This window comes from Solanum stenotomum, chromosome 1, assembly GCF_019186545.1.
Source record: "Solanum stenotomum isolate F172 chromosome 1, ASM1918654v1, whole genome shotgun sequence".
Taxonomy (NCBI): Eukaryota; Viridiplantae; Streptophyta; class Magnoliopsida; order Solanales; family Solanaceae; genus Solanum; species Solanum stenotomum.
The window spans coordinates 14,393,880-14,411,548 of record NC_064282.1 but is presented as its reverse complement, the minus strand read 5'-3'; the positions used below and the strand labels follow the sequence as shown (position 1 = coordinate 14,411,548).

The 17,669-nt window shown below is 32.6% G+C and overlaps 2 protein-coding genes and 1 non-coding gene across 3 annotated transcripts; 1 reads left to right on the top strand and 2 right to left on the bottom strand.

Moving 5' to 3' along the window:
* Window positions 1–208: 208 nt before the first annotated feature.
* LOC125862344 (wax ester synthase/diacylglycerol acyltransferase 11-like) lies at window positions 209–2,561 on the top strand. Its single transcript, XM_049542403.1, has 7 exons — window positions 209–427; window positions 797–1,399; window positions 1,493–1,559; window positions 1,639–1,718; window positions 1,791–2,000; window positions 2,081–2,218; window positions 2,321–2,561. Exons 1-7 carry the CDS (start codon window positions 209–211, stop codon window positions 2,489–2,491), a joined length of 1,488 nt encoding a protein of 495 aa, XP_049398360.1. The 3' UTR covers window positions 2,492–2,561.
* A 4,837-nt stretch (window positions 2,562–7,398) lies between these two features.
* LOC125862305 (dynamin-related protein 5A) lies at window positions 7,399–16,474 on the bottom strand. Its single transcript, XM_049542351.1, has 16 exons — window positions 16,142–16,474; window positions 15,500–15,563; window positions 15,304–15,411; window positions 14,820–14,921; window positions 14,497–14,547; window positions 14,339–14,400; window positions 13,443–13,533; window positions 12,098–12,162; window positions 10,596–10,790; window positions 10,201–10,320; window positions 9,920–9,990; window positions 9,612–9,837; window positions 8,792–8,842; window positions 8,294–8,522; window positions 8,017–8,156; window positions 7,399–7,802 (listed from the first exon to the last, which is right to left on the bottom strand). The coding sequence occupies exons 1-16, from the start codon at window positions 16,268–16,270 to the stop codon at window positions 7,674–7,676; spliced, it is 1,833 nt and encodes a 610-aa protein (XP_049398308.1). The 5' UTR covers window positions 16,271–16,474; the 3' UTR covers window positions 7,399–7,673.
* Window positions 12,575–12,664, bottom strand: LOC125854021 (small nucleolar RNA R16). The gene has a single exon (XR_007445319.1). It is a non-coding gene; the product is annotated as a small nucleolar RNA R16 (small nucleolar RNA).
* Window positions 16,475–17,669: the final 1,195 nt, after the last annotated feature.

Here is a 17,669-nt window from a genome sequence, read left to right as displayed (position 1 = left end):
CATGACAGTTGTGCTTTTAATGAGAGCGTCCATTTAAGGAACAAATCTATCTACTCAAAGAGAAAATTCTTTGTGGTCACCCAATAAGCCTTTCCTTTCTATAAATATAAACAATTGGAGCTAGCCTTTAATCATCAACATATTCAGATACCATCACTAAATTTTTATTATAGCAGCTAGCTAGGATATCTCTTATATATATATAATAATGGAGAAAAAAAATATGAGTCTGAAACCTCTTGGAATTATAGCAAAGAATTTAGATGAAGCAATGTTACTAAGTCCATCTTCTCGAATGTTTCATGAGCCTAATTACAATGTTTACGTCTTAGCCATTATGGGCTGGAAAGTACCAATTAACGTTGATTCCATCAAAACTGAACTACAAAGCAAAATGCTTAAACACCCACGCTTTTCAAGTTTACAGGTAAGCTAATAATAAAGAATATATACGATTTTCACTCTCAACTAATAGCTAGGCATGTTATTATTTGTTCACAATGTTTTGTAATAATTTTTGAATTTTATAACAAACCATGCAAATTTATGATTTAATATTAAGGTGAGAATGAATATACGATTAAATATAAAAGTCTATATGCAAACACATGTCATGTATTTGTTAGCTTGATGTAAAAGAACGAGAAGGTAAGTACCCTCTGCTCTAACGTTAACCTGCTGGATGGTTAATTTCACTAAAAAATTACTCTTGGGAAAATTGATAATTCCTTGTGTCTTAATTTATGTGAAGAAGTTTGGAGTATGTAAAACATGTAGCTAAACTATTTCAAAACAGGTTATGGATGAGAGTGATGGCGGCGGAAATATGAGATGGATTCCAAGGACAGTGAACATAGATGATCATGTCATAGTTCCCCAGCTTGCTGATAATAATAATATGGACAAGGCCGATGAATTGGTTGAAGATTATATATCAAACCTAAGTACAACAAATGTTGACATGTCGAAACCTCTATGGGATTTTCACATTCTTAACGTGAAAACATCTCATGCTGAAGCAACTTCTGTTTTTCGTATTCATCATTCTATTGGAGATGGAGTTGCCCTCATGTCCTTCTTACTCTCTTGTTTTCGGACAACTTCCGATCCCACTTGTCTGCCCAAACTCCCTGTTTTTTCTTCCTCTAAGAGCAAACCAACCAAAAATAGGAAAAAGAATTTGTGGCAGTACTACCTCGTAAAGTTGTGGTTCTTCATCCAACTTTTGTTCAATACAATTGTTGATGTTTTGTTATTTATAGCGACTGCGCTCTTCTTGAAGGACTCTCAAACACCTTTTACAACTACACAAGGATTCAATGCGTCTGCTCGTCAGAGATATATATATCGGACCGTTAGCTTGGACGACATTAAATTTATAAAGGATGTTACAAACGCTGTAAGCATTATAAACTTTTCATGGATTATATATTTGAAGTTTTAATTAATTGTCTGTGATCTAAGCTCTGTTTCCTTGTTTTTTTTATTTTAGAAGGTTAATGACGTTGTACTGGGGATAACACAAGCAGCATTGTCTCGTTATATCCATCGAAGATACGGTAATTTCACCAAACATATTATTTTTGCTATTTATTTATAAACAATTTTTTTCTTTCTAAAATTTGTTTGTTTCTCCAGGCAAGGGAAAGTTTTGTGTAGAAGGAATGAGATGCAGAGCCAATGTTATAGTGAATTTGAGACCAGCTTTAGGGGTCCAAGTGAGTGTTTCTTAATTAATAATTCTTCATATCCACAATGAATTAGTTCATGTTGACCACGTCATATGGCAGGCTATAGCTGAAATGATTGAGAAGAATGTTGCAGTGATACAAGGAAATTGCTTTGGTTTTGTCTTAATTCCGTTAAGTATAGGCCAATCAGAAAATCCTCTTGATTATGTTTACAAAGCTAAAACATCAATGGATCGAAAGAAGCATTCCCTTGAGTCTCAATGCACCTTTTATGCTTCACAACTTTTCCTCAACTTGTTTGGCTTTAAGGTACGTAATCAAATTCTTCTCTTTAATTGATTTGTTTTGTCGTGTCGTTGGAATTTATTAATGTATTTTTGGGATTGTAGGGTGCGGCAAAACTTACTCAAAGAGTTACCTCCCAAACAACACTAGCCCTTTCAAACGTAGTTGGTCCGCGTGAAGAAATTTCTTGCGCAGGTCATCCATTGGAATTCGTTGCCCCAACATGCTCTGGCTATCCCACTGTATGTTTCTTAATTCCATCAATCTAACTATATATTATGTTTCAATTACATGTATACGTACACAAAATCACTCATATATATATATATATATTGTATTTGTAGGGGATAATGGTTCACGTGTGTAGCTATGCCAACAAGTTGACATTTACTATAGCAGTTGATGAAGGAATAATTCCAGATCTGAAGCAGCTAGGTGATGATTTCATCCAGTCATTCATGCTTATTAAAGAGGCCGCTGCTCATCACACAAAATTGGCAACCAAACTTGACTGACTAGCTACCTCATTACGCAGTTGAAGTTGAAAGCTCAACACAACTTGATAAACGTGGTCCCTCTGTTATGCTCTAAATATAGATAGTATTTGATTATGTAATATTATTGTAGTAACATTTTCATGCACTAGAATTATTATCCTTGTGTACCCATGTTATATATTGTCAACAATAATACACTTCCTAATAAGAGTGGATGTAAAATATTTCTATTTTTCTATTTTCATACTTGAATTATATATTAGGATATGTGAGACTCTTACCTAAACTATAAATCAACAAATGTTTATCGAAACACACCACTGACCAAGCTATAATTACACTCAATCGCTTTTCTTTACTTTCTTCTTTTGTAAAGGCTAATCACATTTTCTTTTTCTCCTTCTTCTTTTTCCTCATTGAGGGTGAATATATCTTTTATAAATGTGAACAACTTGCAATCATAAGAACACCAACATCAGACAATCATCCGACAAGGCTTTATGCAACAAATTCTACGCACAAAAAAGACAAATGAAAGAGAGATTAACAGAATAAGAAGGTGAAAGTCGTCGAAATCACCTTTTGACTCTGGAAAATGTCCATACGTATACCCAAAATATTAACTTATTTTAACTTTTAACCTAATAAGTTTATTTTAACATTTACTCATATATTAGTTGAAGTGTATGTTACATTAACCATTTTATGATAGTTTAGGTAGAAAACTCATATAATTTAAGTATAAATCTTGAAATATCGTAGTAATATTTTAAGTGTTTTTGAGTCTTAAAAACATTTGCAACATCTGAGTCATATTTACTAGAGGTGGATGTGGTACGTTGGTATTGACTTCTGATTTTTAAAAATAGTATGTGATCATCATATCAAATTAATTGATATCGTTCATTATTTTAAAGTTTGGTTAAGGTATTTTGCACTATAATAAATTGGTAATCCTAATTTATTCAATTTTGACTTACATATACTCATAATATTAAAGAATTATGACTTCGACTTTTCAAAAGACATATCAATTATATCATATTAATACCTTATACATATAAAAATATTTAACCAAAAAAAAAAAATAAAGCAATTTCCAACGTTAAGCAATTTCACAAAAAAAAGACATTAATTTCAATCTAGATAATCAAAAGTTCCAATATCTAAAAAACTCAATATTTTGTAAGTTGTCAAAATAATGGAGAAAAACTTATTAGTGCTTATGGAGCGTGAAACCAACAAATTAAAAGGAAGACTGAAAAATAGGAAGCAAGAACTTGAAATTAGTAATACTCCCTCTATGTCCACTTAAGGTTGTGGTTTTCGAAAATTAATTTGACTAATTTTCAAAGTTAAATTAGATTATATTAACTCGATATTTTAAACAAAAAATTGAGATAGTCAAAAACTATACGAAAAATACTACTATAAATTCCATTTTTTTGCCTATCAATATGATGAAAAAATACATCGTAAAATGTTAATCAAAGCTATTATCGTTTGACTCTAAAAAAGGAAACTATGACAATTAAATATGGACGGAGGTAGTAATTCGTAATTGTCATTCCTCTACCCCTTTTATTTTTACCCAGAACTAAAATCTCTTCGCTACTTATTAGTAAAAAAAAAAAAATTAAAAAATATGTTTTTCAGATTTAAAAATAAAAATTCTTATGTGTAAAATAAAAATCTCATGTAAGAAGATTACAAGTTGCTCGGATGGTAAGCACCCCTCACTTCCAACCCAAAGGTTGCGGTAAAAAAAAAAGCCTTAGGGATGATTCAAAAATAAAAAACATTCAATTATACATATGAGGAAATTTTGGCAAAGTAATATCAATTTAAATGAGCAGGTGGTGCATAAAGGAAAATTTCATATTACTATTGCTTACAAGATATACTAAGAGGAGATGTTGGAGATAAACAGGTCTTCATAAGTTCATTTTGTTGTTATCCTTCCATAGAAGACTTAAAACATGACTTTCCCCCCCTAAAATATTCGGGTAATTAAGTACTTTAATTCTCCCAAATAAATATTTTGTTAAGAAAATATTAAGTACTTTAAATTTAACAAAAACTTGACGTAACATACTACTTAATGATATATCTAGACGATTTTTTTTCTTACCAAAAATTTAATCATTCGAGTTTTCTCTTTCTATTAATAAAATAAAATTCCCCTCAATTTTATCTCTAGCTAGCAAACCGTTTTATTTGAAATCTTTTGGACATCGTAACGAACCTCTCATAATTAAATAAATCAAATGTCTGGTACACACTAAACACTATAACAAAAACAATTTTTATTGGTAATAAATAGATACATAAATAAAGACTGATAAAGTCTTTATCGACATTAGTTAAGTGTCATTAGATCCAATGTCGCTAAAAACTTTAGGAACATATAAAAAAAAATACTAATTACCGCTAAAAATATATATTTAACGGTAATTGAACTATTGTCGTTAATGAATTGAAGTAAGGATATAAGCAACTTGGATGCCTTTTCATTACAGACTTGCACAATTAATTAAAGGTTTGTAGTTAGTACTTCCTCTTACTTTTTTTTAAATTATTTTTTGGTTAAAACTTCCTCTTATTTTTTTATTATTTTTTTTTTGGTTAAAACTTCCTCTTATTTTTACTGCCCATAATAGATTATATATATATTTTTTAATAATAATTGAAACATATATTTTACTAAAGTACTTCTATTAGTTGGTGTATAGTTTTAATGTACTTGAAAAATTATTTCAAATATAAATAATTAATATTAAGGATAATATAAAAAAAAAAATCTTTAGCTTGATAGGTTTTAGTGAACAAATAAATATAATTTTTTATTAAAATAATAAACAAGTAAATATAAACTAAAGAAGTATCTTCACATTAATGTAGTTCGAAAGCAACCAGTCAAATATTTCAGGAGCTAACCTACATTATTCTAGATATTACATTTTAGTTGAAAAGTTCGCTGCTATTCCCTAGACCCTAGGTAAGCATAATAAAGATTTTTCATCCGATTCATTGTATTCGTCAAGTTCTTTTTTTCATGCCTCTTCAAAGATATTAATTAAAAGGAACAATTTGATTCAATTATTTCAATTTATTCCTAAATATCAATTTAATATTATTTTTAAAATCATATTATTCTCTGTCTATATTTATTGTATCTTGATTTTTCTAAGATAACAATTATATTCTCCTTAGCTTGTTCATTTTGAATTTTAAACATTTCATAAGAAATGATGATAAATATAAATATTTTACAACACAATATATCCATATTAATTAATATTTAATCTTGAATTTTGAAAGTAATTTTGAAAATAAGTAATTAATGCTAAGAGTATGCATGAAAAAATATATCTTAATTGTTAAAAATGACAAATAAAAGAAAAGATGTATTTTTAATATAGCGAACAAATAAACATGAAAAAATATATATTTTGGACTATTTATTTTTAGTAAATACGAAAAATAAAATAAATTGTTCAAAGTAATTTTGGAAGAAAACAAAGACTATATATGATCTCACATCTTAGATTTAATGTCCATTATCGTTTCACTTACTCTCTTTGTCATAAAAAATTATATCAAATGATATTACTTTTTCTCATGTCAATATGATAAAAATATACATTGCGAGTCAGAAATGTTTTTTTTTTCCAAAAAAAATAAATAAATAAAGAATTCTGTGAGCCCTTGTTTAATTATCTGCAGAGTTGGTTTAACGTGTTAAAATAATTCTAAACTCAAAAGTATTTAACATGCAGAGGACCAAACTCCTCTCTATTGTGGCTTATATATAGAGAGAAATTGAAGCAAGCTTTTTATACATCCAGATATCATCACTTAATTATATTTTTGGTTTTAGATCGCACCTACGATATATATTACACATGGAGGGGATAAAACAAGCAGCTTTGTCTTGCTATATTATCCATCGAAGATATGGTTAATTTAATCTCCTCAATAAGCTACTGTAACCATGCTAATCAAAAGGTAATTTCTATTATTTGTTTCTTCAGGCAAGAGGAAGGAATGAGATGCAGAGCGAGTGTTGTAGTCAATTTGAGACCAGCTTTAGGGGTACAAATTGCTTTAAAAATGATTTATAATTAGTTCACATATATATGGCAGCTTGCTAAAGCTGAAATGATTGAGAAGAATGATCGTGGAAATTGCTTTGGGTTTGTCTTAAGTATAGGCCCTCTTGATTATGTTGGCAAAGCTAAGACATCAATTAATCGAAAGTTGAAGCATTCCCTTGAGTCTCAATGCATGAAAATGTTCATGATCATCCGACTAATTTATTTATTAATTGGACTCATTTTGATCTGTTTATATTTTAAATTTAGGCTCATATGATGTAGTTCAAATTGATTAATGAGAAATTACAAATAAAATTTCTCATGAATCAATTTGAAATGCATTATAATATGATATTATAAATAATAATTTATTTTATGAACAAAAATATACATGATGTGAACGAGGAATTTCAAGAATGAGATCTTACTTCCAATTGCAGTCTTCACTTGGAGTCGTTTTTATCTTGTAACAATTTAAAAGATTTTGTCCTTTTTGACAACATTTTGTACTTTTTTGTTCTCCTTGATTTGAATAAGTCGGTCCAAATTATGTAACGTGTTCAAATCCAGCTAAAAAAGACTATGGAAGAACATTGGAAAAATCACCTTATCAATCCATCCATCATTAAATCCAACCATTCATAAAATTCCCATTTAACGATGAATTTCTCAAACTAAATATTCACATGTTTCCTAATAAAAGAGCACAAGTAGAAATCACTATCCAATAATTGATTATTAAATTTCATTTTAAACAATAAGCAAAGCCCAGCCATTCCTTAGCCAATCATACCAAACAAGGTACTTTCAAATTGAAGTGGATTTCAGTGAGTGGAAAAAACCAAGGACAGCACATCCAATATATTGTCTGGCTCAGACAAGCAAGAGATATCAAATGTCAAAATCGAGTACACATTTGGATTTAATAAGTACTGCAAAAAAAAAAAAAAAAAACGAAGCACAGAAACTGCTACCATTCCTATAACTATATATCTACTTTTTATGGAAAGAATAATATGTCGAAGCAAAGAATGACAGGCCACCTATCCCTCCCTACATTTCAATGGTGATGAACAAAACTGAAGAAAAACAAAGGTTTGTGTCTACTTGGACCATGCGACTGAATCTATCTCAGATTGAGCAGCTCTGTACAACTCAAGTCTCTTTGCAAGAGAAAGACGACGTTGCATTATAGCTGGATCCTCATCCAACAAAGTACCCAGCTGTCTCCCCTACAAACAAACAAAAAAATGGAAAGTGGAGCACAGATTATTATACATCAAAGTCAATCAGCATTGTTACTCACACAGCTATCCCACCCCCCCCCCCCCCCCCCCCCCCCCCCCCCCCCCCCCCCCCCCCCCACCACACCCCTTTCCATTCCAAATTAAAAAAATAAAATAAGAGTTTTAAGGTTAGTTGAACAGTGAGGTGCAAATTTCTCACCTCCTTCTTGCCCAGGTCTGTGAAGAAATGATCAAGCAAACTGCGTTTGGCCTCCCGAACTTGACAATAAACAACAGACTTAGGAATGGAATTCCTCAAACTTGCACAAACCATATTGACATAAGACAAGACATTTGATCCTGTTGAAAAGAGCCCACCATCAGACGACACAATCAAAATAATTTACAGCAACAACACGTGCAACACAACAGCAAAATTCAGAAGACTAATAGAAAGATCATTGAAATTCAAGGACAAAAGTTAATTCAAAATTCACCTATCCTTCGAAGATAGGAATCATTGTATCGGTCAAAAATTGAATGTGTTGGATTCCCTCCCTTCTCAATATCTTGAGGAAGTTTCCGGAAGAAATCTACAGTCAGGTAACTACACTCCATTTCAACAAGCTGTAGAGTTGCTTTTTTGCTCTCATCCCTCATCCTTTCTAATGATTCAACAGCTGCACCGTTGACCTCAACTCTAAGAGAAGGATATTGCTTTAGCTCCTGTCAATAACAAAAGACCCAGTATACACATTCATTTATAGCCCCTTCAACTGTTTAACAAAAAATAATCATGGTAACGGGAGAATTCTTTGACTTCTTCGTGTTGCAATTACTGAGCACAATGCGTTACTGGGGATTATTTGTTTAACTCACCAGAATGAATTTTTAGAATCCTAAATGAGAATGGCTGAGATTTATAGCATGTGTTTATTAGGTCGTTCAAATATCTCAAACTCAGAAAAGTAATTCAAAATGGCAAGTGAACATACTGCAGTCTCACTAATTGACTTGTGAACCAGATCCTTCAGTATAACATGAACCTGAAAGCATTGCAGATGAAATAGTTAAGGAACTATTTTTGCTCAACTACATAAAAATGTACCCATTAGACCATTATGCTGAACAAAAAACACTAGTTTATTTCAGATTACTATAATTAAACAAGGTCAAGCACAGAATACTCTACACGAGTAATTTTCTTCTACCATTAAGCACTTGACAACATGCAGTTGCCAAAATATCTCAGTTTGAAACATATTAACGTAAGTGATACTTAAATCCTGTTTGACTATGACATAGTTCAACTTTTAGAATGATGCAACAAAAACGTAAATAAAACCTCCCAGAAGAAATAAGTTCCACCAGAGTAGACATTCTATTAATGCTGTAATGTCACATGAAATTACATACCCATTCATGTTTAACTTACATCTTTCTTTAAGTATGTCTCAAAGACTAAGAAACATCCAAATCAATTTAAAACTAAAGCAACCCAAAATGACATCGCGGAAATTAGGCTTTTTATTTGCGACATTAGTCCTAAATATTTATGAAATATCACACACTCAACATCGAGCAGTCATTGCCCCTCAAGAGTTCAAAGTCAGAGATCATATTCAACAGTCTTGTATCATACCCCACTAACAAAAACAGAAGTCTGGAATAAGAATTGCGAAAAGGCAGAGTGAAAGGAGACCTAGAAGGGGATCCTTAATATTCAAAAGAAAAAAAAGCTAATTGAAATCATTCATGCAGAGCTCTCTCATTAGTTTCAATTGTAGAAGCATGTCAGAGAATTTAATTCTGTACCGCATCGACAGCTGCTTCAGCAGGACCCTTGATAGAAATCAAGGAAGATTCAATAAGACGACGATATCCTTGCTCAGGAGCAATCAGATGGGGTTGATATCCATCAGCTTCAGTTATAAGTTTCCTTACATTGTCCATTGAAAGCTGCTTATCGAATTGCAATCTTTTCAATGCAGCGGGGAGCTGATTATCGAAGACATTATATATTTTATCTCCACCTGGTCGACTGCAACGAAAATAAGATTACAACAAAGCAGCATAGCTAATTAGTCTAGATTTAAGGAACAGACGCAGCAAGGAATACTTACACTCCATCAAGATGTTCTTTAAAGATTCCATCAAAAGTACGACAAACTTCCATAACCATGTACAATTTTCCCTGAATTGATAAATGTTAACATACATAGCAAAGACAGGAAACACATTTTTTTGTAAGGTAACAAAGACATCACAATTCTGTAGCCACAGGAAAGCAAACATACGTTCAAAACTAACATGAGAAGTAGAGAACCAACTCATTTCAGCTAGACTAAAATCTGTCTGGCAAAATTGGATAACCAATTCACAGAAAATTCAAGATGATACATACTCCAGCATCGGTTGCAATGGGCTTCCCAAGACGGCTCAATTCACTTTCTAGGTCAATGATGGTCTTGTTGATAAGAGACTGGAGACCTGGAATTCTTGACTTGATAACGGCCTCTAAGTGCTAAATATGCAATACAAAAATCAAACAAAACAGTTAGTTCTCTGAATAAACTGAGAACCGTGACCAAGTCAATTAGGACAAAAAAATGAAGACCTCGAAACTTCATTTAGGACACCAACAAAAAATAAAGTATGTTGAGGAATTAGTTATAGAAAATGGCGGGTGAAATGACTTTAAAAGGGAGGGAACAAGCTATAAATAAAAAGGTTTATACACCAAGGCACTCAGACAACATTTCAGAATTAGAAAAAATATTCTTTGAGAATTCAACATACTTTTGACATAACTTTCCCAAGATGTTCTGACCCCATCCTGCTGGCAAGATGCCTGTACTCAGGGGTGCTAGAAAAATACTCCTTTTCTCTACGCCTGGCAGCAATCATGTCAACATTTTTATTAATATCCGCTTGAGAACGGTTGACAACACCTATCCATGGAAATTGTAGTTTATATGCTCTTCCTTCCAACATCTGAAAATCCAAGAAGATGATTTAATATAGCAACCACTGACATCCACCTCAAAGTGGCTTAAAAGTTTGTTCAAGAAAAGAATTAGGTACAGCATCCATCCAACTGACAATCCGTTTGCAGCACATGTGAAGACACGATTACTAGATTTGCTCACAAAATAGCAGCAAAAAGAAATGGTGTTAACCACAGTACTTGTTTATTCCAAAAAGTAAAATTCTGAAATGCTCAGATAAGATATCAAAAGGTGGATAAAAGATAGGTGTTTTCACTGCATCTTATATCTTTGAAATCAACTCACATCCATTGCTAAAGAATTTTTAATAGAGAGTTATTCACTTGGTCAAATATTAAAGTATAGAGACATTAGTAGTTCACATAAAAAGACCATCCAAAAAGGCATATGTTGTTGCCAAATCAATGCCATAAACCAAATCTTTTTCCATAACCCGGGAAGATATCAACAAAATTGGAATAAATTGAAATCTTATTTTGGATTGCTGTTGCAAGGACCATACCTCACCAGTCACCATTGTCTTTGAAAATAAAAACCTTAAAGTGAGTTCAAAATTAACCTTATCAAATTTGGAATGCTAGATTTACTAGACTTAGATCAGTTTGATATATCTACTGAAATGCACATTGAGATTTTGTTTATAGTTAGATTTTGTTTAACCATTCTTACTTCGACATGTTCACTTAAAAAACCTTTTCCTTTATATAGAAACTACTTTTAAAGACAACATGTTCAAAATACTGGAGAGAAAGCATGCTACCCAGACTCTTCATTTGTCTTTCATATAGATCCTTCAAAATACGAAAGAAACCTACTGTAATTTCACCCTTTTAGATACCAAGAGTATGGATTTGGATTTCGATAAACACAGACAAAATTCATCATTTCCTTAGCTCCTACTGAACTCAATTAGCAGAGTGTCCAAACTTGACCTAAATAAATTGAATCATAGATGACACCAGGGATATGCCAACAGTCAACGGAGGACTTTGCCCCGAAGCTCTCCAATGTAACTATCAACAAAAAGCATGACTTGTTAATAACTTCATATATAAATGAGTTCCCCCAATCATTTTCGAGACCCACTAACAAGTTAAAACATAGATTCTCTATACAAGACCAAAAATTCAAGAAGAGTAACCTGAGTACAGCTTCTTTTAAAATTACAATACCAAACAAACGACTTACACAACGGAGCTCCAACATCACTGAATCAAGTCATGCTTAGAGCAAAGACACTTTTACCCAACAAAAAAAAAAATGTAAAATTATGTGACCTAGTAGGAAACTTACATCAACAGCATCAGTACCCTTATCCATAAGATCAATCTTAGTCAGAACACCAAATGTCCTTTCCCCTGAGGCAAGTAACCTTTCACAGTGTTAAACGGTAATATGTATGATGTATCATCTCATTTTCAAAATCACTCTTGATATAGCACAATTTATAATGCAAACTAACTCAAACAGTACTTAATAAGAGCTAGTGTGGACCATTGCATCACTACACAACAGAACACAAAAAGAAAGAGAGCAAAATGTAAAGAGATTATGACTCAAGAAAAAACTTCAGCTACATTATTTGCTCAATCAATAATATTTTAAATGAGTCAGAAACCCATAATTGTATATGTGCATAAGATTGACATTTTATTTAAGCTGTCATAAGAAAATATTAATATACAATTATAAAAGGAATGATTTTGCAAATCTCAATACTTGAAAAACAATTCAGGAAGCCCCTGAAAGCCTAAAACAATTTTTTTTTTCAGAGGCATCAGAAAACTAATTGAGAGTTAATTTTTCTTCATTAAATTTCAGTGTGTAGTATAAGATTTTGTTTAAACATCATTTGCCTCCCAACACAAAACAATGAAACCCAGAAAGAAAATTTAAAAACAATTTAAATTCAGTAGATCTGAAACTACAATTAGTTTTAACGTTCAAATAAAAACAAGAAATAATTAGACAAAAAGTGCCCCTTAAAGTGACTATACAGCCTATTTGATCACTAGCAGCCACTGCATTTGGTTAGGTGATAATTTTTGTTAAATCATAGGAAACACTAAATTTACATGCTTGAAAGACTCTCCACTCTTAAGATGTAAGGCAACGCGTTAGAACAGGAGCAGCCATGGGGGTGGGGGTTAATAAGCAGGTGGAAAATTGGGAAGAAAATTAAATTTGTTTCCGTCTTGAGGGGTTATCAGGATGTTAAGAAATTCAAATGTAATTCTCATTTCTCACATAAACAGAAGTTGAGAAGCTTGTGTAGTCTTCTGCAAAGGATGTTATGCATTCAAGACAAGAAAGTCATTCTAATATACCAACATTAAGAACATTAGTAGTCCTAAAACTTTTAAATAAAATTGGTTGCTTAGCCCCTAAGCGGCTTTTGGTTCAACCAGCCACTCCTACTAGCTGTCATCAGATTAATAGGTGTTACTCCTCCTACTAGCTTTCAGTGTATGAACAGCTGGAAACCTATTCCAGGAACTCTCTATTGAAATACTATACACACCTGCAAATGTGTGGAATAACAAATTTCCACACCTGCTTTAATTTCGTCAGTGATAACTCGTTAAATGCAAAATGCTACTGCAAGAAAATATTATTTCTGACATTTCCAAACTCTAACCTTTTGGATCTACTTCCCGAGAAATCTTAATAGCATCTGATGTTGCAAGATCTTGATTGGCAGGAGAAACAGCAAGAATAATGCAATTCGGCTGCAATGTAAGAAAACAATAGAATCAGAAAAACTCCCCTACACATGTCAAGTAGTAACTGAGATCCTTTCAAAAGCCAATTTATATTTACCAATATCTTGAAGTATAGAAAGTAAACCGCTGATAATTTACGGCATGCTCGGGGCAATGGAACAACAACAAAATGGAATAGGCAATGGAATAGGTGAACATTGCTACTCCATTATTTGTTTCTAATTCCTGATTTCATTTTGGAGTTGTGATTCCGATGTTACTTCCATTCCACCTTAATTCCATTTCCCATTCCATTTTGACATGCCCAAAATGCCCATTCAAATAAGGGAGGAAACTAAAGAGTGGATCAAAAAGCACTATTCCACCTCAACCTTTCATCAATGCCCAATGCCCATTTAATCGCCAACCCATTACCTTTCAACTCCTTTCCTCCTCAAGCTCCAGAGAATCCACATCCACCTGCTCTTGGCTACTCTGTACAACCCCCCCCCCCCNCCCCCCCCCTCCCCCACTGCATTCTTTTCAATCATCCCACTTTCCTACTATTTTCAATCCTTTCCAAACTCATTTGAAGTCAGAGGTGAACTAGGTTAGGGTGTACCCCAACATTGATTCTCCAGCTTATCTGAAGAAGAAATCCAAATCACACCACCCTTTTATACCATATTCTAATTCCATTACGTCAGACTTCCTTACACAATGTACCATATTGGCCCATAGCGAACTCAGTACTGCATTATTGTTCTCATAAATGTAAACACACTAGATAAATTTCCATAGAAAAATTATAATATAAGAAGGTACAACTAACCTTCTCAATATAAGCGCGAACCATGTTTTCAATATCCGCAACAATGCTATCAGATTGTCCCTCTAAATAAATGGAGAGAAATTAATTCAAAAATAGTCCACTATCAGGAAAAAGGCAGAAAACAAACTAAGACTGATGATTCAAAACAAACAACTCACCAACTGCTACTTTTGTAAGTCCGGGAAGATCTATCAATGTCAAGTTTACGACTGGCATGATCAAAATCAAAATTTAGCTGTCAAAAGCCTGATCAACAAACAGAAATATACAACATGGAAGAACAATTGCAGATCGTGCTTATTAGGGAATATTTCAAAATTATTTGATGGCCAGAAAAGAGGGACACAATTGGCAACAACAGAAGGCTGCAGCTCTCCGACATGACAATTTACCCAAGATGCTTTAATCGTCCAGTCAATACTTAAATGAAAAGTTTGTTTAGTTGCATTAATTGATGCATAAAGCTAGAATCTCTTCATACCATTGGGAGAATATATACTGAGATAAATTGGTACGCTAGATATTTGTTTGCTACGGCCCGTCTCTCGGTCAGTCTCGTCAGCGATCTCCTTTCTCACAGCAGCTGAATAAGAGATACACAGGATTTAGAAGTCAAAAGGACAATAAAGCAAGGTGAAACTACAAGGAAATGACAATAACAGTACACTAAGTATATCAGGTGATACATGCGGAAGGAGAAAAATAGTACTTCATAAGCAATACACCTCTTTCCCAATTTATGTGACACTTCTCGCTTTTCGAGATTCAAACTATGCAAAATCTGACCAATAATTAAAAAAAAACTTCATATTGACATGAGAAGAATTGCGTCTCATAGTACTTTTCATATAGTAGTTTAATATCCAAATTTGGATTTGAAAATTGGTCAAATTAACTCTCGATAAGCAAAGAGTGTCATAAACTAGGACGGAGAGAGTAATGGTATATATTGCCCAAAGACTCACCAAAATCAGTAAACTTCTTCCTTGGAAGGTGTCCAAATTCTGCATATTCTCTACTACCTTGTTCTAACCGGTGAAGCTGTAGGACCAGGGGTCGGCGGGTGACAATACCTGTACATAGTATGTTAATAATATTTCCTGTGATCTGGTATTCACAAAACTTAATGTAAACAGCACAACTAATGAAGACAATCTTTACCAGATCCACGAGGCAAAAAATCCTTTCCGACAATGCTCTCAAGAACTGAAGACTTCCCAGAGCTCTATAAGCCATACAAAATATGACAGTTAAGCAATATGACTAAACCAGTATATCATTAACCAAGAGTGTTCAGAAGCCACATAAATCAGACCAAAGACACGATAATTCACTGCTATAAAACCATCAGAGTGCAGACAATTATAAATTGAGTCAAGTGGAACTGATAAATGTACATGAGTGTTCACAAGCTGATACAGAATGAGCAAGGGTATCCTATATTCATGGCACTACGGCAATAACAACCAGCAGCTCATAAAACCTCATCTGTACATAGGCTCCTTTCACATTAAGGTGCTATATTATTATGGAGACAGCATCATCACATATTCCGACATGAACCAAAATTACCAACCAAACGAAACTACAAACTGACTCGGTCAAGAATTCACAAATAGATCGGAACCCTAGATATTGATATTTCATCAAGAACTGCATATTATCGATAAAAGAGATAATCAAAGATTCAGAAATCCTGATCAGGGACAAAAGAAAAAGAATATAATAATAAAACACAGATCTAAATCGAACAAGAAAATCGTTACAAGGATGACGGAAAATGAAAAAGGAGATCGGAGAGACCTGGCCACCAACGACAGCGATGGAAGGAAGGGCATCCCAGAGAGTAGGCAATGCACTCTCTTCACCATGATCGCCAAGGGCAGTGCAAGCTCTCTGTAATCTGTTAACCAATTGTATAAGATTCTCCATTGATCAGAGTCAAAGATCGGCGACTTGACTCACAAGTGAAACAATAAGATAAACAGCGTCGGCGCCGGTGATTTACAAATTGATCGATAGATCGAAGACGGTTCAAAGAAAGGAGAGAAAAGGCCAACGGGTCGAAATAAGAATTTGAAATTGTAACAGGGACACGGAGAATTTAAAAGACGGGTCCGCGTCGACGTCGGTTCGCTAATGGTTGGGTTCCGTTGTAAATAAATTAATTAATGAGAGATTTTGTTTGCCAGTTTTTATAACTTTGGGGGCCTAAGGCTTCGTGCCGTCTTGTTGAGTTGCTCTTTTATTTCCCTTATACATAATTCAATTTACTTACGGAAAAGAAACATAATTTAACTTTTGTTATGAAATAGTAATATATTTATGGATGACCATTTTTATGAAATATCTTTAAACCGATTGAAACCATAAATTCGAACTTGTTATAATTATTTTATGTTTTTATAAAAGGAGTTGCTTAAATAGAGTAAATATTTTTTTCCACTCTAAAAATTGTTAATTTATGTCATTAAAGAAGTAAAAGGGCGAAAATTTTCAGAGAACTATATATAAAAATTGAAATTTTGAAAGAACCTAATAAAAGTAGTAAATTACTTGGAAAAAAAATGAGTGTATTAAAAGACCATATCCATTGAAACTTGTGTTCACAAACAATGTTCATTATTGCTCTTAACATAGGGATAGGGTATAAGGATCCAATAAAAATTCCAAAAATTAATAGATTTTTTCTCTATTAAAAACCGGACAATACCTTTAAAACAAAGGGAGACCAACCAAAGAAAAAATCTATAGTATAAAGATTTAAATAAAGTCCTCCTCCAAAATAGAGCGCAAATCACTAGGCTTTTAGTGTTTTTTTTATTTAAAAAAAATGCAGTATTTTTTATTTATGCTAGTATATAAACTTAAAATTTGGTAATTTTCCTCTCATTTCAATTTTCATTGGCTACTACGTGACATATTTGAGTGTTTAACAATAACAATAATGTAATTGAATGATATATATACAAAGTTATTACTATAAAAGCTTACCTATATGATTTTTATATCAGCTTATTATAATTAAGTTATCTAATAAGGTGTGCATATATATTAATTAATTATAATAGTTAAAGTGAGTTTTTTTTTTTTAAAAAAAATATTCACATGACCAATTCAATCGGAGTCCTTAGTGCATATGTGGAACAGATAGCGTACAAAGAATTAATATAAACAGAATTGTAACTTAATTTGTTATTAAAAATTACTTATCATTTATTTTAATTATTCGTCACTATTTATTAAATAAAATTATAGTATCCCCTCCTTTTAAAAAAAAATATTTCTTGTTGACTTGAAACTCTATTTAAGAAATTCATTTTCCATGTTC

Excerpts from the sequence above, each read along its gene's own strand:
- LOC125862305 (XM_049542351.1), bottom strand. The coding sequence starts at position 16,270 with ATGGAGAATCTTATACAATTGGTTAACAGATTACAGAGAGCTTGCACT. Across the intron at positions 14,922-15,303 it reads GAAGAAGTTTACTGATTTTG|CTGCTGTGAGAAAGGAGATC; the intron begins GTGAGTCTTTGG and ends TCTCTTATTCAG. Across the intron at positions 13,534-14,338 it reads TTCGCGCTTATATTGAGAAG|CCGAATTGCATTATTCTTGC; the intron begins GTTAGTTGTACC and ends CTTACATTGCAG.
- LOC125862344 (XM_049542403.1), top strand. The coding sequence starts at position 209 with ATGGAGAAAAAAAATATGAGTCTGAAACCTCTTGGAATTATAGCAAAG. Across the intron at positions 428-796 it reads CACGCTTTTCAAGTTTACAG|GTTATGGATGAGAGTGATGG; the intron begins GTAAGCTAATAA and ends ATTTCAAAACAG. Across the intron at positions 1,719-1,790 it reads GACCAGCTTTAGGGGTCCAA|GCTATAGCTGAAATGATTGA; the intron begins GTGAGTGTTTCT and ends GTCATATGGCAG.